Source organism: Lycium ferocissimum, chromosome 10 (assembly GCF_029784015.1).
Source record: "Lycium ferocissimum isolate CSIRO_LF1 chromosome 10, AGI_CSIRO_Lferr_CH_V1, whole genome shotgun sequence".
In the NCBI taxonomy this organism is placed as follows: Eukaryota; Viridiplantae; Streptophyta; class Magnoliopsida; order Solanales; family Solanaceae; genus Lycium; species Lycium ferocissimum.
The window spans coordinates 57,778,308-57,804,401 of record NC_081351.1 but is presented as its reverse complement, the minus strand read 5'-3'; the positions used below and the strand labels follow the sequence as shown (position 1 = coordinate 57,804,401).

Below are 26,094 nucleotides of genomic sequence, written 5' to 3'. Positions count from 1 at the left end.
GCATATTCGTATTTATATTCTATTCATATCGTATACATATCTATATCATGTACGTAGCATACCCGACCACGAAGGTTTGGTGTTTCACATACCCGGCCATGACAAGGCTCAGTGAGTATACATACCTGGCCCTACCAAGGCTCAGGGTTATCCGTACCCATCTGCAGTGGTGCGCGCGCAATATATATATATATTCTACCCGGTCATATAAGCTCGGGATTTCATAATAGCCATACATAGACATATACATAAAAGCTCATAAGCATCTTTAGCATTATTACTATCATCGTTCATTACAGCTATCCCTAGAGGATTACTCATCATATGAGGAATTTAGTACAATCGTAACATATCGAGAATCATGAGCTTAGTACTTTTAAAGATAGAATCATTGGAGGACATCGTAGGCTCATAGAAGGTATTTGGCCAAGGAACCATGCCTTATGAAAGAAGGGTTAGCCTTTACATACCTTTCCGTTCAACTATTCTATCACCTGCACGTTCTCCTTTAATGCTCGCGTTTCTACCTTCATTAGAGTTATACTATCATTAGAAAATCGATAGCTTAGCATACATGACTAAAGCTAGAGAAAATTGGACAGCATCTCCTTTATTTATACAACTTCCTCCATATTATATATCAACATCAATAATAACATTCACAACATCATAACAATAGTCTTTATTCACCTACATTATCCTTACTTCTCAATTCACTTCCAATCATCCATATCCATGGCCATGGCACATGATTACATTCATTCACATACAATGTTTACCCCATGTTCTTAACATTATTTATAACATAACCATAATTACAACATATCAAGAATCATGACTCAATCCAAGCTATTACTCAAAATGACACTATTCCCACATTCATGACCCATTTTCTATATTCTTCTACAATCCAAGTGTTTCAAATTCTCAATACCTTAAACAATAATAGAAATACTATAAAACTTACCTTAGATGGTGTAGAATGAACCTTGGTGGAAACACACTTCACTTGAAAGCAAAAATCCTAGTTTCACCTTCTACTCTGGATTCCTTGTCTTGGATGAACTTTAATGGGTTTTCTTACACTTGATTCTCTTGGTTTGATGAAGTTGATCACTAATATCCCTTGAATTCTTGTGGGAGAAGTATAGAGAAATTTTCTAGAGAGTTAGAGAGAGAAGGGTGTGAAGGGGAAATGAAATGAAATAACTTGACCCCTTATTAATAATACTCAACATTCCCGACCATTTTCTACGGACCAACATATGGTCCGTATAAATTTCACCGACCGTACGGCCGTAGATTTGGTCCATTGAGGCTGGCCATACGGGCTGATTATACGGCCAAACATACGGCGGCATAATTTATATGGCGATATGTTGGGCCGTATAATGCCCAGTTCTTCCGAACTCATTCTCGTCGACTCCTTTGATCTCCAATCCTTATGGAACCTTCTTAACACTAGTTTATCACCTCATTAACAATCTAAGGGATGTTATAACTCTTCTCCAAAACATCATTAAGTCATGGTTAACTTGTTACTCGTAATTCCTTTTCGATACCTATAGTATGCCTTGTTGGCAAACCTTTTTCTCTTACCTCGAATGTCTTTGAAATCTTAATTAGGGTCATCAAATGTCATTCCTTACTTATTGAATTACCGTATACTTCATGCTCTTCGTTCGTCTATTCACTGTGCATCAACGAAAAATTTTTCGAGGCGTAAGGCCTGTACTATATTTGTACCTCAATATATCCTATGTACATGCTTGTTTATTTAGGATTGGTCTTTAGCTATGTCACGCTCATGTTGTTACCCGTTTCTTCCATACCATACCGTCCGTTGCAATTCCGATCTTGGATACACTAGGACTTATCTCGGTTCATTCATCTTTATCATGTATCACTACCGATTCAATTTTCTCTTCGTTACCTTGCGACGATATACTTGTCCTTGAAATTTGTTTCTACGACTCTATGATCAGAATCGCCTCTAATAATACATGTGTAGATTCCGCATCTTTGCTTCTACCGGAGGCTACGGCTTTACTTCTTGCTCACCCCATGTCTATGTTCCTAATACGTATCTTGGCTATCCCCTATCTATGTCCTGCTGTACTACTCTTGATCTCTATATCTATGTGCCTTTGCTTATTTTGTTTACACAATGCCTACTCGGTTCAATATCTTTGCTTTGAACTACGCTACCACTTTGTACCTGTATCTGCCGTGATTGTTTCGTTCAATCTAGCTTTGATTACATTGTATCCATGTATGCTATTTCATCATTGTTTAAGTCATATTCGCTTGTCTTGGTTTCGGTTAGCGGAAATCATGTCCATTCATCTTTGCTTCTCTTACTCTTTACTTGTTCCTATTAATTTGTGGCTATCCTATCCTATAACTAATGGGCATTAGACTTGTTCTATCCGTTCCAAGCGTATATGGATATGTAAGTCCGTGTCTTCCATGGTCGTATTGGTTGGGAGAACAAAGTGGTCGGGGGCCCGGTTTCAACCTTCCCTCGATGTCCACCCATGCGGAGGTTCACGAAACCCTCTTGAAACTTGTGCGCATCGTGAATACGGATGGTGATGACTTTCCCTTCTCTACCCAAGTCTTCCCCAATAAAATCGTTAAGGGCATGGAGGTGCATATACATCTACATGACTTGTGAATAGATGTGACGATATATATGTATGTGTGTATAGCTACGTATGTGATAGGATCGGTAAAATATAAACTAATGGGGTCTTTGTTTCTTTTCTTCTTCTTTGCATGGCCACTGGGGCGAGTATAAAACCAACATGTTGGGCCGAGGCCCAAATGACATTCTTCACATTTGGGGCAGTCCGGTAGGAAAGGGAAGCTAATATCTATGTTATACGCGTAGGTAAAGCCCAACCATGGGTGAAAATGACCAAACGGTGGCTTGGTACGCCCCTAGTCTTCCCATCTTTTTATATTTATTTAATTAATATGAAGTTGATTTTGATTGTATTATTTGTGTAAAATTGTATAAAACTCATAAATTATATTGGAATCTTTATGTTTTGAACCGCAATAGGTCGATGGGGAAAATCAAACTCCCACTCGAATAGAATGACTTTTATTCTTTTGTAAACAAAAAAATTATTATTCAGTAAATAGAGGATTTCCTAATTCAATTATTTTATCTATCAATCTTAAAAACCGTCTTAGGACAACGGCTTACGCCGTTTAGTCGACTTTAGGTCCCCAAAATGATTTTTTCAAAACCCGCTTAGTATAAATAAATTTCAAGATAAAATGGGGAAAAAAATCGTTTCTTTTAGTACAACTTTTGAAACGGACAAAGAAGTACAAACAAATCAAAAAAAAAAAATTCAAAACTTTGACGTATCTTCAAGAAAACAAAATAGGATCAGATTTTTTGAAATTAATAGATGTAAACAAGTTAAGTGGTGAATCCCAAATAAGAAATGAGTGTTTTGGGCCAAGCCTCAAGTAATCAAGAAAATTTATCTAGTTTTGGGCCAAAAGCCCATTAATTATGCTTTCAAAGTTAATATGGAAACAGGCCAAAACCCAACTGGATTTCAAAGAAAGACAAAATCTGGGCTTAAGCGTAAAACGGAGACCCCAGTTTTATGCATATACAAACTATATTTCTCCTTTAATTAAAAAACCCCAAATAAATCTTGAATTTTACCTGTAATGTTTGGATAAAAATGAGACTATTTTAAATGCAGTATTTGTAAATAACAAAACGTTTATAAAACGCAAAGTCTTAGATAAGGCGTTCTAAACGTATTAAACTGACCGACCCGAGCCAAGTATGGGTTAAGCATGGACAAAATTATGTATACTTAAACATGACAATTTTTATATTTTCTTTATAAACAACATATATAAAAGGATGACAATTTTTATACTCTCTTTACAAACAATGTATACTATCCTTGTATATAAAAGGAAACTATTTATATCCGGATATTATAAATCCGAACTTAAATACCCTATATATAAGGGGATATACTCAAATTCTTTTTTTTTTTTCAAAATGATATGCGAAATGATAGATTTTTATAAATGCGGAAATAAACAGTTCATGCAAATACTCATACATTGAAATTCAAAGGTCAACCGTATAGTACGGATCCTTAATACTAGGGTGCCTAATACCTTCCTTAGGGGATCACTAGAATCCTTACCTAGAACTTTGAATTACGAAAGTTTTTTTCGTATATGAATAAACCCTGTGAAACTGATTTTCCTAATTTTCTAAAAATTAGGTGGCGACTCTTTTAAAATAAAATCTGAAAGAGCACCAACAAGTTCGAAATAGCTTCCAGCTCTAATCCCGCCCCCAGCGAAATGCGAACCGTAACACTTGTATCCCTAATATCCATAGAATTAACTATAGCTTAAAGCTGTTTTTACATTGTCAACCTAAAACCTTGACATTAGGACTTTAAACTTGATTATATGTTATGAAACTAAAAAAGGCGAGTTATGCTAGAGATAATTTGTTTTCAATATAATGTGATGCTATATTCTCTTTTATCGAAACTTGAACCGAACTATACGTTAGTGATAATTTGTTCGCACTATCCAAAACGTGAGTGAGAATAGTCAACCAATTACATCAATTATGAAGGGCGGTGCTTAAAAGATTTAACATGGTCCAAACCCCATATTATTATGTTGCGCACGTAAGAAGAAGAAGAAATTTGAAGTAATACTTAATGAATAAAGAAGAGTACTAGTTAGTTAAGTTAGTTAGGGTGACCTATTTTGCTATTTCTATGTATGCAGATTAGTCCCCTTGTTATTAGTTATTTACTTATTAGTATTTACACATAAGTCCATTAGTTGTTTGTTTTTTATTGGGTCGATGGAATAGTTAGTTCTGCATCACCAATTTGTCTACCGTATATCGTATTGTTGCCACTCTCTTTCTTCATCATCAATGAAAATATCTCTTTAGTGTTAACCTAGAGTAATTTAGCTGTAGTTTTTTCTCTGGTTTTTCCCTTCGATTTCCGCCATTGCAACAATGGTGGTATCGCAGCAAGTTTTGGCTCGTGGAATCGATGGCGACCGAAATGCAGGAGATGCTTTCTCTCCTCCAACGAATGTCTATGGAGATGGCAAATTTTACCATACGACAGGATCAATTGGAGGCAACCCATGAACAAGCTTTTAAGAACCAAGAGCAAGCTTTGCAGGTACTACAAGAAGCTGTTATCGATGGAAAAAGGCAGGAAAGAGATAAAGAAACACCAATTGTTTCAGGTGAGCTATATTCACCCTTACGGTGTTCCTTTTACATTTGGAAGTTTGTCATCCCCTCGTCCTTGACACCATTCATCCTGCTCACTCTCAAAACCCACACAACTATATTCCCCATGTTAATCCCGCTCCTTCGAGCTCCTACTAGTCGAGGCAATTAATTCTCTTAACCTGCATGTGCGCTTTAACCCTCAAGGAACAAGTTCGTTACGTATCCATGATATCCGATCACTCACAACCTATCCAAACTTCTTTTGGACAACCCCAAAACTCTCAAATCTACCCTAGCCAAGGCCGTAACTCACAAATTCCATATAGCCTAAATATGCCCTATCAAACCAACACTAATCGATTCAAAACACTTCTTTCAATACCCAAGTTCCTTATACCCAAGGTGTGCAATACCCGTCTGCTCAATATGCTCAACATACTCATGTACCACCTCTTCTCTATCATCAAATACCTTATGCTCCTCCACCTATATTCAATCTCATCCCCCAGTACCCTCTAAACCACCAGCAATTCCAAAACCAGCAGCACCCTTCAAACCAACATTCCCATAATCAACCAAATAGCAATATGTCTATGCTTATTCACCTTTCACTAAATACACAAAAATTGAATTTTCCAAGTTTAATGGAGAAGATTTAAGAACCTGGCTCTACAAAATAGAACAATTCTTCTCTGTTGAGGATGTTCCTACCCATCAAAGGTTGAAGTTAGTAGCCATTCATTTTGAGGGTGATGCATTGCAATGGCACCAGGGTTATTTGAAGGCCAGATCTCATTTACCATTACCAACATGGGAGGAATATATTTATGCACCATTCGACATAGGATTTGAAATTTCGAATACACCGATCCTATGACCGAAATAATGAGGGTGAAACATCGGAACCGTAAAGGATTATCAATCTTCCTTTGACGGTGTGATGACTAGAATCAACCTACCGATGGAGTACGCAATCGCATTTTCTTAAACAATCTTAAACCCGAGCTTAGTGATGCGGTGAGGATTGGTAATCCTTATAGTTTACCCCAAGCTTACTACTTGCCGTGTTACATGAATCAAACCGTTATATCCCGTATTTTGTACATTGGGACAATCCGAGTTAACTACGATAAGTTAAGGACAAGATCGTCCGGGGATGCGAGGTAAGTAGACTTTTATTTGTTTAAAGCATAAGTTGTGTATGATTTTATTGGTACGGAAATATTAAGGAAACATTTTGGGGTTAAAAATGAATTAATGAAAGTTGGCAATTCTTGAAATTTTAGGGGCATGTGGCCGGCCACATGAGGTGTGGGCCAAGGCCACATGGAAGCTTAATATATGCTACTAAAAGATGACTAAGTGATCATCTCTTCATCATCTCTTCACTTAAGAAAATTTTAGAAGCTTGGAGAAAAACTTGAAGGCAATTCGGCCATGGTGGAAAAATTTGAAGTCCAAAAATAGCCATCAAAAAAAATATTTTCTTCTAGTAATTCAAGCAAGTGGAAGGTCCTCTTTAACGTGAGATAGTTGTTGGAGTCGTTAAACCGTTCGTTTTGTCATTTGCAAACCCTAGCTAAGTTGTGAAGTTGAAGGGAAAAGGTAAGGTTTGATCTTCTTTTACATATGTTATGGATAATTTGTGTATGTTGTAGAATGTAAAAATGGATGAAACTCATGAAATATTGCATATGAAAGTTGAGCGTGTGTATGGCTTGTGGCCGTGTAAGTGTGTGTGTTGTGTAGGAGTGATGAATTAATTCTATTTAGCATGTTTGGTTGTTGTAGTGTGTTGAATGGATGAGAATCATGAATTTGGTGTGTTAGGGTGGTGGCCGAATATGGCCTACCTTGTATGGTTAGGAATGAATTAATTCTATTTAGTATTTTGGTTTGTCGTTATGGATTCCATGATTAAAATGAGAGTTTAGTGATTCAAGTTGATGTTGTAATTGTTGCGGGCTGATTTGGAAGTTAATGTGTTTTTAATGTAATTTTTACATTTATGAGAATAACATTGTTAAAGTGTGGATTGTTAGTGTAATTCATGAATTTGAGAGAGAGGAATGTGTTGTTGTGTTGTTCTCGGGTTGGGGTGGTTTCGGGTGAAATGGTGCTTTGGTTGGCTTGTTTTGAATATTGTGCGGATTGTGAAGTGTTGTTCTTGAATATTGTTTGAAAGGTTTCGGATTAGTAATTGAACGTGTGAGCATTGGTGTTAGTTTGATTATGTGTTGGTTTGTATGTATGCGGTTGAACCGAACATAATTGGAATGTTAATCGAAATATGTGGAGAAGAGTATTTAATGATATAATGCATTTTGAATTGATTATTGATGTTGTGAACATGGTTGTTGGTATTGTTGTTGAAGAATTGGCCGAGTTGAATTCTCGGGGTTGTTGAATTCTGACAGGGGAAATCGCCCAAATTTCGTAGAATTAAGTGTTAGTTTGGAATTGAATTCCTAAACGCCTATAGCTAATGTTTGGTGTCGATGATGTTATTGTAGATCTGGTGATCCCGAGACTTAAGTTTGGATTAGCTTTGAGAGCGTCGAGGTATGTAAAGCCTAACCTTTCTTTCTTTTGGCATGTCTTAGTTGTAAGTAAGCTATGATACGAGCCTCGAGGTAACTCTATTCTTGCGATCCGAGTATGTCTACGATTCTTATTCACTTTTAACGTTGGCATTCGTAATGTATTAGAAAAATGGTCCTTATGTCTTTGGTATAATTGGATTTCAAATGCTGCATAAATAGTTTTGTTCCTAAAGAGTTCTACGTCGAAAAAGGGCCGTAACTTTCGTAAACAGAACCGGATCGCCTCGATATGCTCGTAGGAGATTAGCGTATGCCGACTATGTCTTCCAAGCGGACTCGAATCGGGGTCGATGCTCGTCCGTGGTCCCGCGACCGTCACACCCGTATCTTCATCAAGGCGTGACGGGCACCGGAAACTCTCGCGTCGAGTCAGCGAACCCTTAAACGTTAACCCACATTTTTTTTTAAAACAAGAATTGAAAATTTTAGATGAAAAACCAAAATCGACACGTGGCTCGGCATCTCAAAACATGTTTTACATATATACGACATAGAACAAGGCGAGCCAAAAGGCCTCCTCGCCATTTCCGTACAACAAAATAATAGCCGACAAGGCCAAAACAAGGGCAATATATACAAAACTATCGAATTGGTTGTCCGACTCCCGGTGCCTAACTCCCTCTAAGAAGCCGGGTCCCCGGTGCGTCCCCGAACCCTGCGGGCATGAAACGCCCCGAAGAAAGGGGCGACGGAATATGTCCGAATATGTAAGCGTCACCGAAGCATGAATCGAAGAAAAGTACAACAAGCAAATTAGAAAACCCGGTATGAATTTAATGCCCAAATAAAATAGTCCCTTCGGACGGGGCTTAGACCCGATAATAATATTAATAATAATAATAATGGCAATGATAATAATGATAATAGTGATAATAATGATAATAATCGTCCCGTGCCCCCGCATACGTATCCCGCCCCGCCGGGCATCTAAATAAAATGATGGCCCCGCACGGGCATCGCAGGTCCAACATACGTCTATCCCTGGCCCCTTCGGACATGCTGGCCCCGACATAATATTCCTAGCCCTTCGGCATGCCACTTTACATACGGCTACCACAGCCCCTTCGGGCATGCCACTCGTGACATAATACTAATCCGCCCCTTCGGGCGTAATAATAATAATAATAATAATAATATTAATAATAACGTTGTGGAAAGTAGACATAAGTCGTAGGTGGAATGAAATAGTAAAATCTCGCACCGCCGGAGTGGTTTGAAGAGTCTTATATTAAAATATCGCACTCCTTCGGAGTGGTTTTAAAAAAGAAAATCAAACTCACGTTTACTTACGACTAAAGCCCGTAAACAAGTCAGGCGCGACTTAGTGCGAGGAGTCTACGAGTATTTCGAAGCCATTTTTAAGAACCGCGGCGATAATCATATTAGGAACATTATTACTCCACAAGATATATTATAGAACTTAATAGAGACATTTATGAAAGTTTCAAGGCAATTCAATTACATTTATGCAAGTTATGAGTGTTCGAGCATTTTTCCAATCAAGATACAAGGATCCTAATTCAATCATATATAGTGCTCAAATCGGACTTAAGTTTCTATGAGCAGAATAACCCCCAAGGCTCAAATCGACCTAGTACACCTAGGACATACGAGAGAAGGAAAGGAATAGCCTTACATACCTTACGGATGTCTTACGGCTAAACTTAGATCCCGTTTGTCCAGAATGTTCGCAAATGGTCACAATTACCAATTGTAAGTTATAAGTCTTTAGAGATTCATTCTTGGCCCTTTCTTGTTTAGAAATTTGGGCAGCATTTCCCCGAAAATACACCATCCCCGAGAATCCAACTAGGCCAATTTTACTCAACAACAAATCCAGGAATTTAACCCGCCAAACTATCAACATAGAGTCAACAACCATACTAACAATTTCCATATTCATCATAATGTTCATGATTTCCATTCAACTTCATGTCAACGCTCTCATATTCATTTACTAATCCAAAACCATTCAAATATAATTCGGAGACATTTCATATCGTTGTTACAAAATATTCACAAAATACACAAAATATACAAACTTTCCATCAAACCATAATCCATCCGAAATTTCTAATTTCCAACGTACATACCCTTAATATATTTCCATCTCCCAATTTCATCAACCATAATCATGATTCACATCTTTCTTCCACATTTACATAGAACTTTATGAACACACCAAATTTTCCATAATGACATACATGCCAATTTCAATGCCAATTCGAATCGCTTATGACTTATTTACGTCACAAATGTCATACAACACAACAACAAACTAAATAAAATCAATTTCACCTCTCCTTCCTCCAATACATGGCTCACGGCCTTACATGCTTCACACACACACACACGCCATGCACACACACACACTATTCCATAATTTTCATCCAATTCCTATCATCATAACACATATACTTGTTCCATAACACAAAAGAATAAATTCTTACCTTTTTCTTGAAATTCCAACTTGCCGCAAACGTAGTTTTCTTGCTTAACCAATTATACCACCTCGAAGAGCGTCTTGCACTTGTCAAGAATTCAAGAAGGAAGAGATTTATGGATCAAAGTTGAAGAACTTACAAATTTTTTTTTCTTTTCCCTTTCTCTTTCTCTCTTGGCCGTGACCTTCTTCTTCTTTTTTTTCTCAATTTTTCTTGAAACTTCTATGGATGAACTCATCTATATACACTCTCTTAATTAATCAAAGTGTCACATGATCATCATGTGACATGGGCTGGGCCAAGCCTTGCCATGGGCCCTCTTGCCCTTTATGAATTTGGGCCATTTTTTTCTTTTTTTTTTTTGAGCCCAATTCATTAGAAATCTCGCTTTATAAATTCCCGAAACTAATTTCCAAAATTCCAATTTTTGCCCTTGGCCTTCCTCCGGATTTCCACACTGATATTTTTCATAAGTAACGACATACACACCACATAATATCAAAGCATGGCCTTATCCTTACAGATCGCAATTATGTCCAAATTTCCCGAATGTGCAAAAACACGGGATGTAACAGCGACTTTCCTTTGTATAGTTCCAACGACTTTGTGACAGAACTTAGTATGGCTATCGTCCCGACCCCCGAGTATGGTTAGTCCACTTATTTGTTGAGTATATGATTTTTAAGCATATGGGACTCACGACTCACGCCGTGCATTCGCTGTATCTTTCGCCGAGTCTGGGCCGGTTATGTTGTCGTGCGCACTATGTTATATTCCGGTGTTATGCTGTGTTATGGTTCACCGAGTCCCTCGCGCAGGGCCGGGGACCCTATATATTATGGCATTTTATGTGTTGTGGAGATATGTCGGGTTACGGAGATATGAAGCCTTCTGATGTTATGCTGTGTTATGGCGCCAATGCCGGGCGGACGACCATATTCCCTGAGCCCTATTCATGATTTGTGTTTTAAAAGTAAACGTTTTGGTATTTTGGTTATTATACTTATTTTTCGTACTTTTCGTTTCGATTATGATGGGATCGTATTTCTTGCTTTGCATACTCGGCACATATTCCGCCACCGACCCTTTTCTTCGGGGCCGCGCGTTTTGCCCGCAGGTACAGACGCCCATGTGATGACCTAGGGCACCTATTCTGTTCTGGCTGGAGTGCTCCCCTTGTTCTGGAGCCTATATTTTGGTATATATTCTTTCGTTGCATATGTATTTGTTTATTCAGGGGTACGGCGGGGCCCTGTCCCGTCATATGATTCTGTTGTTCTGTTTAGAGGTCTGTAGACATATATGTGGGTTGTGGATATTTCTGTTCGGTTGTGTTCATATGGTATATACGCTTGCATTTGTGTATATATTTTGGGACGTTGCGCCATATGATAGCCTTGCTGGCTTCTGTGATATATATTTGTGTTTGCGACAGTTTGAGACAGCGTCTGATATTTGTATATGAATAAGTTATCTGTATGCGATTCTGGTTAATGAATGTGTGTGGGTGCCCAGCTTGGGCACTAGTCACGGCCTACGAGGTTGGGTCGTAACACAAACTTTAATGCTCAAAGTAAAGCTATACTAGGAACCCATACTGGTCAAGTGACCACAGCTGCTAGAAGTCAAATGGGAGGTGGATCAAATTGGCAAAACAAAAACAGTCAAGGAAGTAATAATCAAGGGGGTAACAAGAAGCCAGTTGTAGCCACTTTTAATACTAATAGGAAGAAAAAGTGGTTGACCCTTGCCGAGCTGGATGAAAAGAGAGCAAATGGACTATGTTACTTCTGTGATGAGATGTTTGTACCAGGGCACAATTGTAAGGCTAAAAGGCACTTATTCTCAATAGAACTGGAGGAAGGTGGAGTGGTTGCTTTAGATGATGTGAAACTTGATGAGATTTTGCTAGACGAAGAGGAAACAGTTATAGATCCTGTTGAGAATTGTGCTATCTCATTACAGGCTCTTAATGGAACCAATGGATATAGGACTCTGAGAGTGAGGGGCTTCACTGAAAAAGAAACCTCTTAATATTTTCATTGATTGTGGATCAACCCACAATTTTATAGATGTGGAAGCAGCTAAGAGATTGGGATGTCACTTGAACAAAATTAATGCTCAAGCAGTTCAAGTAGCTGGTGGTGGAGATATTCCAACTGAGTATGTTTGTAAAGGGTTCGAGTGGCTAATGCAAGGAGAAATATTCAAGGAGGATTTCTATATCTTCCCGATAGGCAACTGTAACTTGGTTTTGGGAATCAAATGGTTGTGTCAGCTAGGTGACATGATGTTTAACTTCAACAAACTGTCAATGGAGTTTTACTATCAAGGGAAGCCAGTTAAGTTACAAGGGATTAAACCAAGTTTTAAGGAAGTAAAATCCATCTCAATTGATGAACAAATCACCTGAGGTGGCACAAATATTCATGATCAAGGTTAAGGCCAAAGCAGATTCTGAAGAAAAGGACACAGAAAGAAGTGTTGAACCAGCTGTGGTGTTAGAACTGTTAGATGAATATCAAGGTATATTTGGTGAACCACATCAACTACCTCCTTCAAGAGGAGTTTTTGACCACCATATTCCCTTGATTGAAGGAAGTCAGCCTGTCAATGCAAGACCTTACAAGTATTCTGTCACGACCCAACCCCGTAGGCCGTGACTGGTGCCCGAGCTGGGCACCCGTACGCGCTCACTGACCAGATTCGGCATACAAACGACTCGTACATAAGTCAATATCTGACGTGGCTCCAAACTGACGCATACAAATATATATACTGCACAGAAGCCGGCAAGGCTATCATAATATACATAATGTAGCAAAGCATACATACACGCAGCCGACAAGGCTGCCACGGCGGATGGGCCGCCCAAACACGACTTACTCACGCATTCGAACAAAACTGTACATAACCCACATCTATGTCTACAAACCTCTAATACCGATCAATCGAGTCATATGACGGGACAGGGCCCCGCCGTACCCCTGAATGCACAAATACATACACAACGGGAGAATATATACCAAAATGTAGGCTCCGGAATAAAGGGAGCTCTCCAACACAGTGACGGTGTCCTAGACTGGCGGATCACCGAACTGTACGTCTGTACCTGCGGGCACGAAACGCAGCCCCCGAAGAAAGGGGGTCAGTACGGAATATGTACTGAGTATGCAAAGCAGAAGATATAGTAACAAATCTGAGTCATGATCGAAACAGAGGTACAGAAAGTAAACATAATAACCAGAATACCAAAATGCTGTCATCTGACACGCAAGTCATGCAACGGAGGCACAGAAGACAATTATAATAATCAGAATGCCAACACGCTTTCTCCTGAAATACAGATCATACATACATATACCGAAGCACATCATAACATTATATCTTATCATATGAGCTGACATTAACCGACTGATCATAATCCGGACTGTCAAAATCACATATACACACACCGCGGTCAAGTACCCAGCGGTCAATATCACACATACACATACCGCGGTCAAGAATCCAGCAGCAACATCGCATACCGCGGCCAAGAATCCAGCGGTAACATCACATCACATACCGCGGTCAAGAATCCAGCGGCAAGATCACATCACGTACCGGCCCGGGACTCGGCGAAAAATGTAATAACAGAATACACGAACAAAGTTATAAGTAACCAAATACGATTTAAAACAATTTCAAAGACTTAATATGTTAATCACACGAACCATCGTCTATAAACCAAAACGGTAGTCAAATCAGATTTTCTTCCGAATATCACTCGGGAGCATGTCAAACCGGACTTCAGAAATCATAGTTACATACCAAATCAGGTGCATGAGATCATTATCATAAAATTAAAAGGCAGGTAAACTGATCATACTCGAAATCGGGATAATAGTCATATCATATTCTTGTAAAAGTCATCAGACGTACGTACAGAAAGTCGCGGGACCCAGACGGTGTCAACCCGAGTCGGGCCCGCCTATGAAAAACATAGTCATCATACATCATGGAATCATTTTGAGCATATCGAAGCGATCCGGTTCGTCCGTGAAAGATACGGACTTTCGTAGTTTTCGGAATCCTTTAGGAACAAATCTCTTTTAAAAACTAAACTTTTATGCAACTTTTGAAACTTAGTCATACAAAAGACATAAGGGTCAATATTTCGTCATATCAAGCATACGAAGACCAAGAAACAACAAGAATCACAGACATGGTCGGATCGTGAGAGTAGACTTTCCTCGAGGCTCGTGTCATAGCCTATTTACGACTAAGGCATGCCAAAAGAAGGAAGAGTTGAGCTTTACATACCCTGGAAATCCGCCCTCCAAGCTAATCCAAACTCCAACCTCCGAGGTCTACATAACATCAATAAATGCCAATGTCAACTATAAGTATTTAAGAGTTCATTTCCAAACTAACACATAATTCTACGGAAATTTGGCAAGATTTCGTAAATAGCCAACCCCGAGAATTTAACTCGCCAAATCAACAACAACAACATCAACAACCAACCTAGCAACATCAATAATCAATCCGAAAGGCAACATAACATTAATAACTCTCTTTTACATCATTCAACAACTTTCAATATATTCAATTCAACGGCTTACCTTCAAGCCCACATCAATGCTTATACGTTCCAATACTAACCCGAACCCATACCAACAATATTCAAAAACATCTTAAACAAGTCATACAACATTTCCAACAATCCAACAATTGTTCCACTCTACCCGAAAACATTCCCCAAACCCGAGATCACAACTATAATTCATCCCTTACTTCCAAATCATGATTCGCACCAACAATTCACCCTCTAACAATGTCATTCTCATAAATATACAAATTATAACAAATGCACAATAACCTCCAAATCAGTCCGCAACAATTACAACATCAATTTTGAGTCATTCAACTCTCATTCTCATCATGGAATTCATAACGACAACAACTAAAACACTAAGCGATATTAATTCATTTCTTGTCACATAAATGGCCTACATTCGGCCAACACCTCCTACAAACATATATAGATGATTCTCATTCATTTCTCCACTCTACAACAATCACAACATGCTAACTAGACTTTAATTCATTGCTTCAATACCACACAACACACACACCTCACACGGCTATGCACTACACACACAACCTTCACTCCAACATGCCATATTTCATGATTTTCATCCATTTTAACATACTACAACATGCATACAACCTTTATAACACATAAAACATAATTAAATCTCACCTTTCTTCTTCAACTCCACAAATAGGCTAGGGTTTGCGATCTACACAACGGATGGTTTGATGACCCAAACAACACTTCCACGCTACTTAGGGACCTCCAATTAGTGGATTTGTATCAAGAAAATAATTTTGGGATGGCTAGAATTGGACTTGGTTTTTCATGGTTCTTGGCCGAGAGGTTGATATTGTTGGTGTTCTTCAACTTCTTCTTTTTTTTTGTTAAGTGTTTGGAATGGTAAAAGATGACTTAGTATTCATCCTTTGTGCTATTATATGAGTTGCACAAGTGTCCTTGGCCCACACATGGGTTGGACCAATTAAAATTGGCCAAAATGTGTGTGGGACCACTTGAAGACCACACGACCAACATGGCTCCAATGCATGATTTTCAACTTCCAAATATTCTACTTTTGGTCCCAAATTTTCCTAAAGGTTCCATGCCAACAAATTCATAAACAACTTATGTCGCAAAATCAAATCGAAGGTCAAAAGTCCCGACTTTGTATCCCGGAATGGTTTTGTCCCTAACTTTCCATAGTTAACCCGGATTATCTCAATATACGAAATACAGGATATAACATATTCTCCAATACAGAAGGATGTGGTTGAGAAGATGGTCAAAGAACTGCTTGAACAAGGAATCATACAACACATTCTAGCCCATATGCTTCACCTGTGGTACTGGTAAGTAAGAAAGATGGTTCATGGAGGCTTTGTGTAGATTATAGAGCCTTAAATAAGCTAACTGTCAAAGACAAATTTCCAATTCCTATTATTGAAGAACTTCTTCCCGGATTGTGGGGTCTCAAATCTACTCTAAAATAGATTTGAGAGTTAGATACCATCAAATAAGAATGAATGCAGCTGATGTACCTAAAACGTACCTTTAAAACCCATTCAGGACACTATGAGTATTTGGTCATGCCTTTTGGGATAACCAATGCTCGAATGCTCTCTTCCAAGGCCTGATGAATCACATATTTCAGTGAACATCTAAGAAAATTTATTTTGGTTTTCTTTGATGATATTTCGATCTATAGCAAGAATGTGGAAGAACACTTACTAACATCTCGTAACGACATTTGATCTATTAGTGAAAAATCACTTGTTGGCAAAGCAAAGTAAATGTGTTTTGCTGCTTCAAAGGAATATTTAGGACATTATATATCAGTCAAGGAGTGTCCCCGCATCCAAAAAAGATCAAGTAGTGCGTAGGTGGCCCGAAACTCGTTTCAACAGCGAAGGGATTTTTGGGTGCGTCGGATATTATAGAAGGTTCATCAAAGGTTATGGGGTTATAAGTAAAACTCTAACTGAATTGCTCAAGAAGGATGGGTTTGGATGGAATGACAGCGCTCGGGGAGGCATTTGACAAGTTGAGGAGAGCTTTTCTACTTCACAAGACCCGGTATCGTGGTACTTCCCGATTTTTTCTCTCTTCATTTCGTACGTATGCTTGCAATTTGGGAATCGAGCTGTATTAATGCAACTAGGACATCCCGTAGCTTTTCTCAGTAAAGGGTTGTCAATCCAACATCAAGCAATGTCAGTCTATGACAAAGAATTATTGGCTCTTGTTATGGCTGTTAACAAGTGGACACAGTATTTGACAGGAAGGCCTTTTGTGGTCAAAACTGACCAAAAGGCCCTTAAATTTCTGTTGGAACAAAAACTACACACTGGAACACAATTAAAGTGGATAGCAAAGTTGATGCAATTTGATTTTTGCATTGAATATAAGAAGGGTAAAGAGAATAAGGCAGCTGATGCATTATTAAGAATGCCTATGGTGGAACTGGTTTCAATGACTTTGTCCACTATCAAGACTGAGTTGTTAGACATGATTATCAAGAGTTGGGAACAAGATTCTGAACTCAAGAACCTTATTCAAGAACTCATGGAAGAGAATGGTGAAGTAAGCGGGGTTTACCTTTCTGCATGAGCAACTAAGGAAAAAGGGGAGACTGTTATCGGTGTCGATGCGTATCGAGGAAAATATCATGCGATTTGGGTACGATTCATCCATTGGGGGCCATTCAGGTATGGATAATACTCACAGGAAGATTGTTGCATTATTTTATTGGAAAGGAATGAAGAAAGATATTCAACAGTATGTGAGAAATTATGACATATGCCAGAGACACAAGTATGACAATGCACCTTACCCTGGACTTTTACAACCACTGAAAGTACCAGCAGCTGCTTGGGAAAGTATAAGTATGGATTTTATTGAAGGATTGCCCAAATCAAAAGGGAAATCTGTCATTTGGGTAGACAGGATGTACTTACAAGTATGCTCATTTTGTAGGGTTGTCCCATCCTTATTCGACTAATGACATTGCCAAACTTTTTATGGAGCACATTTATAAGCTTCATGGGATGCCAGCTGATATAGTAAGTGACAGAGATCCGGTATTCACTAGTAAGGTTTGGCAAGAACTTTTCTTTATGTTGGGAGCCACTCTCAATACTTCAACTGCTTATCACCCACAAAGTGATGGACAGACTGAAGTGGTGAACAGATGTTTAGAGACATATCTAAGGTGCTTTTGCTCTGATTCACAAAGTTGATTCGGTTTCTTTATTTGGCTGCTGCAGAATGGTGGTACAACACCACCTTCCACACCTCCATTCAAACCACACCATATGAAGCACTCTATGGGCAACCTCTCCCAATTCACTTGCCTTACATTACTGGGGAGTCATCACTACAAGATGTGGACAGAAGCTTGCTTACTAGAGAATTTAAATTTCAGTTACTACAACATCACCTTACAAGAGCTCAACAGAGGATGTCAGACCAGGCTAATAAGCACGGATCAGACGATTGTGCAGTTTAAGGAAGGAGATTGGGTATATCTAAAGGTTCAACCATATAGACAAGTGACTATGGCTGGACATCATTTTACTAAGTTGTCTGCTAAATATTATGGCCCTTATCAAATTCTCAAGAAGGTGGGAAATGTAGCTTATAGGTTGGCCTTGCCATCTCAGTTGATGTTACACCCTACTTTTCATGTTTCCCAGATCAAAGCATGCCATAGCCTACCTGATAATATCTCACATCCCCCAGTACTTGATCTAGCAAGTCCTTACTGTCCCCAACCAGTGAAGGTCTTGGATAGAAGGATGATACAAAAGGGGAGCAAGGCAGTTCCACAGGTTCTAATTCAATGGGATCAACTAACTGAAGATCAAGCTTCTTGGGAAGATTATCAAGCCTTAAAAGTGAGGTTCCCTTCTTTTGTTCCGAGGACAAGCGAGCTTTGCGGGTAAAAGGATCGTGTGCACACGGAAGAAAGAGAAGTAAGAGTGAAGTAGTACTTAATGAATAAAGAAGAGTACTAGTTAGTTAAGTTAGTTAGGGTGACCTATTTTGCTATTTCCATGTATGCAGATTAGTCCCCTTGTTATTAGTTATTTACTTATTAGTATTTACACATAAGTCCATTAGTTGTTTGTTTTCTATTGGCTGATGGAATAGTTAGTTACAGACCAGCTGTACCAGCTGTATATCATACTGTTGCCAGCCCTTTCTTCATCATCAATGAAAATATCTCTTTAGTGTTAACCTAGAGTAATTTAGCTGTAGTTTTCTCTGGTTTTTCCCTTCGATTTTCGCTAGCGAAAACATATTACCCCCTAGCTAAATAGACTGTAACGACTCTAATCAATGATTTCATTAAATCACAATTAGGAATTGTCAACCATTTTCTGTGACCACTCCCTTCCCACACCTAAAATTAGTACTCCCTCGGATCCAAAATAATTGAGATTTTAAGTTTGGACACATGGATTAAGAGATTCTCTGTCTTCTACTCTCTCTGGATAAAAAAAAATATCCACTTAACTTTTTTTTCTTGGGTCAATAAAGTGTCTACTTATTAAATCAAGAAACAATTAACCTTATCTTTTCAGATTTGCCCCTATTAAGCGTTATATGATCAAATTTCAATGTCTATTTAATTAGGGGTAGTTTAGTCAATTTACATATTTTTTCTTGGAGTAAGTAATTTCTTGGGGTAGAATCGAATGTCGTTCTTTTACAACATCCGGGGGGAGTAAAAGTTAAGAGCTTTTGAATAAAATACCCTTAGTTATGATTATTTTTGTCTTTTTAAGTTGATATAATTATTATGGGATATAAGAATGTGTCAAGAGTAAATTTGGGTAAGAAAATAAATACTTTCTTCATTTTTGTGAAACATCAATTATTTTGAACGAAGGGAGTAGCATGTTCCATACCCCCATAGTACACCTTCCCCTCCCCCCGGCCCCGCCCTCGCCCCCGCCCCCCCCCCCCCCCCCCCCCCCACACACCCACAACTCAAGTTTGACTTGCAAATAGAGTATTAGAGCGTAACAACTGTAATCAATGATTTGATTAAATCACAATTAAGAATAGTCAATAATTTTCCCTGACCACCTACTCCCCACCAGCTGACAAAGAGCGCCAGATTCCAAATCGAAGACTTCTTTCCACTTCGCTACCACCTTCCAATTTTCCCAATATATATCTATCTATCATATCATGTAAAGAAGGAGGAGGTTCCAAAATGGGTTGGGGGAAAATTTTCTTCACAGTGGTGATTACATTTTCAGCAGCATTGATCACATACAACATCCTCATCTCAGCAAATGCTTCTTTCAAGCAAGAATTCCCTGGCCCTTCTAGAAAAACTGCTACTTTTCTTACTCAAGACCCAATAATCAAGATGCCATTAGACAGATCAGAAAACAAGAAGAAGAGGTTGTTCCATACAGCAGTGACATCATCTGATTCAGTATACAACACGTGGCAGAGTAGGATTATGTATTACTGGTTCAAGAAGTATAAAGATGAGGCTAATTCAGAGATGGGTGGGTTTACAAGGATCTTGCATTCTGGAAAGGCAGATAAGTACATGGATGAAATCCCTACTTTTGTTGCTCAGCCACTTCCCTCTGGAATGGATCAGGTATCACCAATTCTGACTTTCTTTTTTCTCCCCAACTCGGGTGCTGTTGAATTATGTCAGTTGGTTGCTTTTATTGATTGGTGTGTGAAGTGCTTCATCAGAAAAGGTTCAACTACTCACTCCGTCTCATATTAGTTGTCCTGTTTCGCTTTTCAAATGTCAAGTTCACTAATGGATTAGATCAATTCAATATTTTAAAATTTATAATTTGGATATTCAAAAACTACACGAAAAGTATTACAAAATACAATTCTTCTTATCTCAAAATGTTGGTCAAAGTTTATATAGTTGACTTTTAAAAAAGGAGAGCACACAAGTAATATGGGACGGAGGGAGTATTAAAGAAAACCATATTTTTGTTTACTTAATTATGTTTTCAGTGAAATTTGGACTTCACCTCTCATATTATGTTGAATAGTATGAACTGGCCTCATCTAATAGAGATTGCACAATATGGTTTACACATTTATTTTTTCAACACCTTCTCATTTCCAGTTTGATTGCAAGACTTCTCAAAGTATGTTAAACTGAGTCTTTAGGCTTTATCAAAACTTTGCCTCTTTTTATTATCCTTGTTTTTCTTTTATTTTCTGATGGACTATGAAGTTCGGTTATGCATTCTGTGTAACATGAAAGCTTCATGTAGTCGCTGTACCGGAGTAGATATCAGTTTGATAAATGATTTATGAAATACAAGAAGACATGTTAAAGTATATTCATGAAAGACAAGTGAAGAGTGTATTTTCAGTGTGAATGAGACAAGTGAGGTTGCTCAAATGGCAAGAAAAGCACTCCCCTTTCAACCAACAGCTCGGCAGTTCTATCCAGTGAGGAGGGTGGCTTGGAGTTTACATACCAAAAAGAAGAATTTAACAATGCATTGGATGTGTGGTTAGACTTTCTTTTTATGGTGAATGGTAACATATATTTGTACATTAAAGAAAGAAAGAAGAATCACAGCACAATAAAAGAAACAGAAAATAAAAAGCTGTCAAAATAGCAACTTCATCAGGAAATGCTTTTCTTGGTGCATACATATAGAAGTGCGACCAACGAGTGTAAGAAAATAAAAGGTTAAACAATTGATTACCTCGGGCAATAAACATCTTATGAAACATTTCTCACCCTCCCACAATAAACAACTTTCTATTGAGGACATACACGACTGGTTGCCTGAGTGACTGTTATGTTTTTGCTTTTCCTTTTGTATTCTTTTCTGAATGGTGCTTCCTTGAATAAACTGGTAAGTGATATCTCACTTCTCATCCGATTTGTCAATTTCAGGGTTATATTGTCCTCAATAGACCATGGGCTTTTGTTCAGTGGCTTCAACAAGCAGAAATTGAAGAAGAGTATGGAAACACACTCCTAAAATTAACTCAAGAGTAGCACAAATTTCTTGCAGTATTTACTCATTAGTAACTCTTTTGTGCAGCTACATATTGATGGCAGAGCCAGATCATGTTATTGTCAAGCCCATCCCGAACCTATCTAAGGATGGCTTTGGAGCGGCATTCCCTTTCTTTTACATAGAACCCCAAAAATATGAGTCTGTACTGAGAAAGTTCTTCCCTGAAGAAAAGGGATCTATAACAGACATTGATCCCATAGGAAATTCCCCTGTCATTGTTGGGAAGGTACTAGAATATTTTACAAGTTAGTTAGTTCTTGCCTTTGCTTTTCTAAATGAGAATTTCCTTTTAATTTCTCCTTTTACTGTGCGATTATGATAGGAAGCTTTAAAGAAGATAGCTCCGACATGGATGAATGTTTCTTTGGCGATGAAAAAGGATCCCGGAGCAGACAAAGCGTTTGGTTGGGTGCTTGAGATGTAATCAGCCTATACTTTAATTACTATATGTTTTTATCAATAAAACACATGCCCTGGTTACTGAAAAATATAATGGATAATCAGAATTTGCCTGACCTTTATTAATTCATATGCAGGTATGCCTATGCAGTTTCATCTGCTTTGCATAATGTGGGTAACGTATTGCACAAGGAATTCATGATTCAGGTATGATCATTTGTTTTCCTATTTATTTTTCCCATTTACATATTTGAGATGTTGATAGTTTAATTATATTATTGCATTTTCCTTTCCAAGGCAAAACAGAGATAAAGCAGACATGCTATTGCCCATTTGATCACTATCTTTTTCTTGAAATGGCATTCGATAACTAATTACCACTTCTTTACATCCTCCGGAATTCCTGTACACACTTGAAAAAAACTTTGAATGAGGGAACTTTTGTTAGAGGTGCTCAACAGCCAAACAAAGTATTCAGACATGGTGTGTGGGTTATGTTTTTTTGATCAGGTAAAAGTGCAAGTTTCATTACTGAAAAGCACCCAGAAGATGCGTACTATGTACGGCAAAAGAAATTACCAGAGTCAAGTACTAATGCATTTCCAGATGCTATGCTCAGTAACTACCTAGTATAGAAGGATAGACTAATAGTTCCGAAAGTGCTAAGGAAAACCCAAGTGAATGTGTTCTGGGCTTCATGGATCAGTATACACCATTTCCATCTGATTTGGGTGCCTATCTAAGAGTTTTCTTTGTATATCGCGCGTTAGGGACTTGCTTATAGCACCGAGATTTTTCTGGATATAAACATAGGCCAATTTGAAGAGGATTCCTGAGAAAAGGCTATCATAGCATCCAGGTTCTAAAATAAGCTATTTGTTTACTCTATACACGATGAAACCAAAGAATTGATGTTTATATTTCGTGTGCGGTTGTGAGGGTTAGACTTTCTTTGGTTCTATGCTTTATCTCCCTTCAGCAGTAGAGCCAAAAATTGTTGCTAAGTATGAATTTGGGGGAAAATATTAGAACTTTTTCTTCTTCTTTTTTACTTGTTGCTTCACGAAAACCCTTATTGTCTATAAATTTTATTCGACGTCTGAAACATGTGTAAAGACGAGTTTTAATTTGAAGGGCAATGCAAGTTTTGCGAGAAGTGTCGATTTCCTGGAGAGTTTTCCTTTTCCTCCTAAGTTTCATACTAACTTTAGAAGCACTGCTTTGAGAAAACTGAAATAGCATAGCTCTCCTCGTTTACTTTCGAACCTTCATCTGTTCCATATATGCATCTGCTGATACATTAAGATTTATCTCAGATAGACCTGATTTCATTCCTTTCTCCCTTTCATTGGTGTGGTTAGCAGCATTACTTTTCTGCTTTTCATATACCAAAGTCGCAAAGGCTTCCAGCTTATTATGGTTTCTTTCATGGGGAGGACATCTAGAATTTTAAAATCATCATGAGCTTGTCATTATTTTGGTTGTGAGGTGAAATTTCATTGCAATATGTGAAATATATATATATTATATATATATATATATATGTTTTCAGCCACCTTGGGATACACAAATCGGCAAGGCGTTCATAATTCATTACACATATGGATGTGACTATGATATGAAAGGAAAGATGACCTACGGAAAAATTGGAGAGTGGAGATTCGACAAAAGGTCATATTCTGATAAATGGCCTCCGAAGAACCTTTCTCTGCCTCCACCTGGTGTTCCAGAGAGCGTGGTATGTTTCATCCTGTCTTTATAGGTCTCCATCTTAAGCTTTAATACCACGTCATAACAGGAATCCAGGGGGGGCATGCTTTTTGTTCTTATTATTATCAAATTATACATCTAATAATTAAAACTCGCATGTTATGTGCAAATATATCTCAAAAATAAAGCTCATAATTACTTTACTGATAAACTTTCATTACTTTTTTTTTTTTTTTGCTTGGTTGCTTGCTGTTAACCTTGCTGACTTCTTACTGAATGGATAGTTGCTATGAATAAATGATGGTTGAAGTAGACAGGTACAAAAGAGTCTATTATCTTCTCATAAATTTTTTTGTTAGTAACATGTACATTTTTCCAAATTCTAAACTCTGATAAGATATTCGCAAAAGGTTTTAAAGCATTAAAAAAAGTTACTATCAATTAAAGTAGCCCTCAAATTCCGGAAATGGTGAGCATGGATAATTTCCTTTATCTTCATTTGCATCATGCTCTTGGTAAGGGATATCATGCTTTCTTCACTTGATCAGAAGTTGAAGCCTCGAATGTGTAGAGAACAATAATCATCTTTTGTCATGATTACCATCTAAAGTTTGTTCAACATGCTAGTTTCTTTGTCAACTCTGTTCAATACACTCAGTCAGATACTTCAATATCAGATTGAAATTATTCCAATTTTTTTTTTTTTTTTTTTTTCAACTTAATAAACTAGCTCCACAAATATCGACCTTCGCTTGTAGATTCACTTAATCTATTCTTTCTTTTTCTTTTATGTGTCAAGTAAAACCGTTGACCTAGTTGGCAGCTTAAATATTTGTAGCTGTGTACAATTAAGTCACTTGCTCTTAATTAGAAGTGAGCTTATTTCGATAGAACTTCTAACAGCGAACTAGAGTGAGACCAAAAGGTTTTTGACCTGAAACAAGGCTTTAAGTTAAGCCAACAATAATAGTACATACTTTATTTGTAAAAGATACTTCATCTCTGGACATTCCGAGTGCAAAATGTCCCTAATAATTTTCTTCTGCTCTATGAATGAGCATTAGATGATCTTTTTCTTTTCCATAATCGTGCCTTACAATCCACATTAAGTTTCCAACAGATTTAAGACATGTATATCTGTTGAGAGATCTATTTTGCTGTTGTGGCATACATACAATGATATCCGTCATGCAGTGCCTGTGGTCAATGAAAGAAATCTTCTTTTGACCTTTCATCCTATTTATCTTAGTTGAGTACGTATTTGGTTTTGGCAGGTTACTCTGGTAAAAATGGTGAACGAAGCCACCGCTAACCTTCCAAACTGGGGTTCTTAGAATGGTGTTGTGATTGAAGCTGTTTCACTCACGCAAGATGTATGATGAATTCGTAATTTGTACTTTTTATACCAATGCTGCTCACGAGAAAATCTCATTTCCTCACTTCTGGGGGTACAGGTCCAATACCTATGACCATTGTTGGAATATTTGAAACTTCTTGTATGCAGTTCCATCTGTCCTTTATCCTGTAGGTTTCAAATCTATGTATAGTTGCTAATGTCATCCATATGCAGTAGGTTGCAATGCTGAAACTATGAGTTTACTAGTTGCAGCTCTTGTCATTGCTAAGTAAACTGTAATCTAATGACAACGATGGGAGATCTTAAGTTTGCCGTTATTTGTTGCTTCCAATTAAACAGGATCTTACGCGTACCATGTACAGCAACAATCTAATAACTTCAAGGTTTTGCTTGTTACCTATTTACTACGCGGTAGTTAAAGTGAGTTATAAACATCCGCTGCTTTCAATTCTGTTCTATTCAGGTCTGAGTTCATTATATTGAAAACTATCTTTATCCACCAACCACTACATAGCCTTCCAAGTTACAGAATTGGCAATTCGGAAGATGGTCTATATATCATACAGAAATTTAGGCTATATATACTAAGATACTAATTCCTTTGGCTTCTTGAACTTATTGATCAATCACCTTATTTCGTTTAATCTGGTTGTCAACTAGAGCTTAGATTATTAGGCAGTAATCTGGTTGTTCAAGTTG

At 37.9% G+C, this 26,094-nt stretch overlaps 2 protein-coding genes across 3 annotated transcripts; both read left to right on the top strand.

The window, feature by feature from the left end:
• The first annotated feature begins 6,174 nt into the window (after positions 1-6,174).
• Positions 6,175-12,943, top strand: LOC132032441 (uncharacterized). The gene is made up of 2 exons (XM_059422063.1): positions 6,175-6,330; positions 11,855-12,943. Exon 2 carries the CDS (start codon positions 11,943-11,945, stop codon positions 12,345-12,347), a length of 405 nt encoding a protein of 134 aa, XP_059278046.1. The 5' UTR covers positions 6,175-6,330; positions 11,855-11,942; the 3' UTR covers positions 12,348-12,943.
• A 7,014-nt stretch (positions 12,944-19,957) lies between these two features.
• On the top strand, positions 19,958-25,795 carry LOC132034390 (hydroxyproline O-arabinosyltransferase 1-like). 2 transcript variants are annotated; one of them, XM_059424732.1, is made up of 7 exons: positions 19,964-20,518; positions 21,803-21,870; positions 21,954-22,155; positions 22,252-22,349; positions 22,466-22,535; positions 23,881-24,066; positions 25,313-25,795. In XM_059424732.1, the coding sequence occupies exons 1-7, from the start codon at positions 20,117-20,119 to the stop codon at positions 25,370-25,372; spliced, it is 1,086 nt and encodes a 361-aa protein (XP_059280715.1). In that variant the 5' UTR covers positions 19,964-20,116; the 3' UTR covers positions 25,373-25,795. The 2 variants fall into 2 exon arrangements, with proteins under 2 accessions (XP_059280716.1, XP_059280715.1); XM_059424733.1 differs by lacking the exon at positions 23,881-24,066 and having other exon boundaries at positions 19,958-20,518.
• The last annotated feature ends 299 nt before the right edge of the window (positions 25,796-26,094 follow it).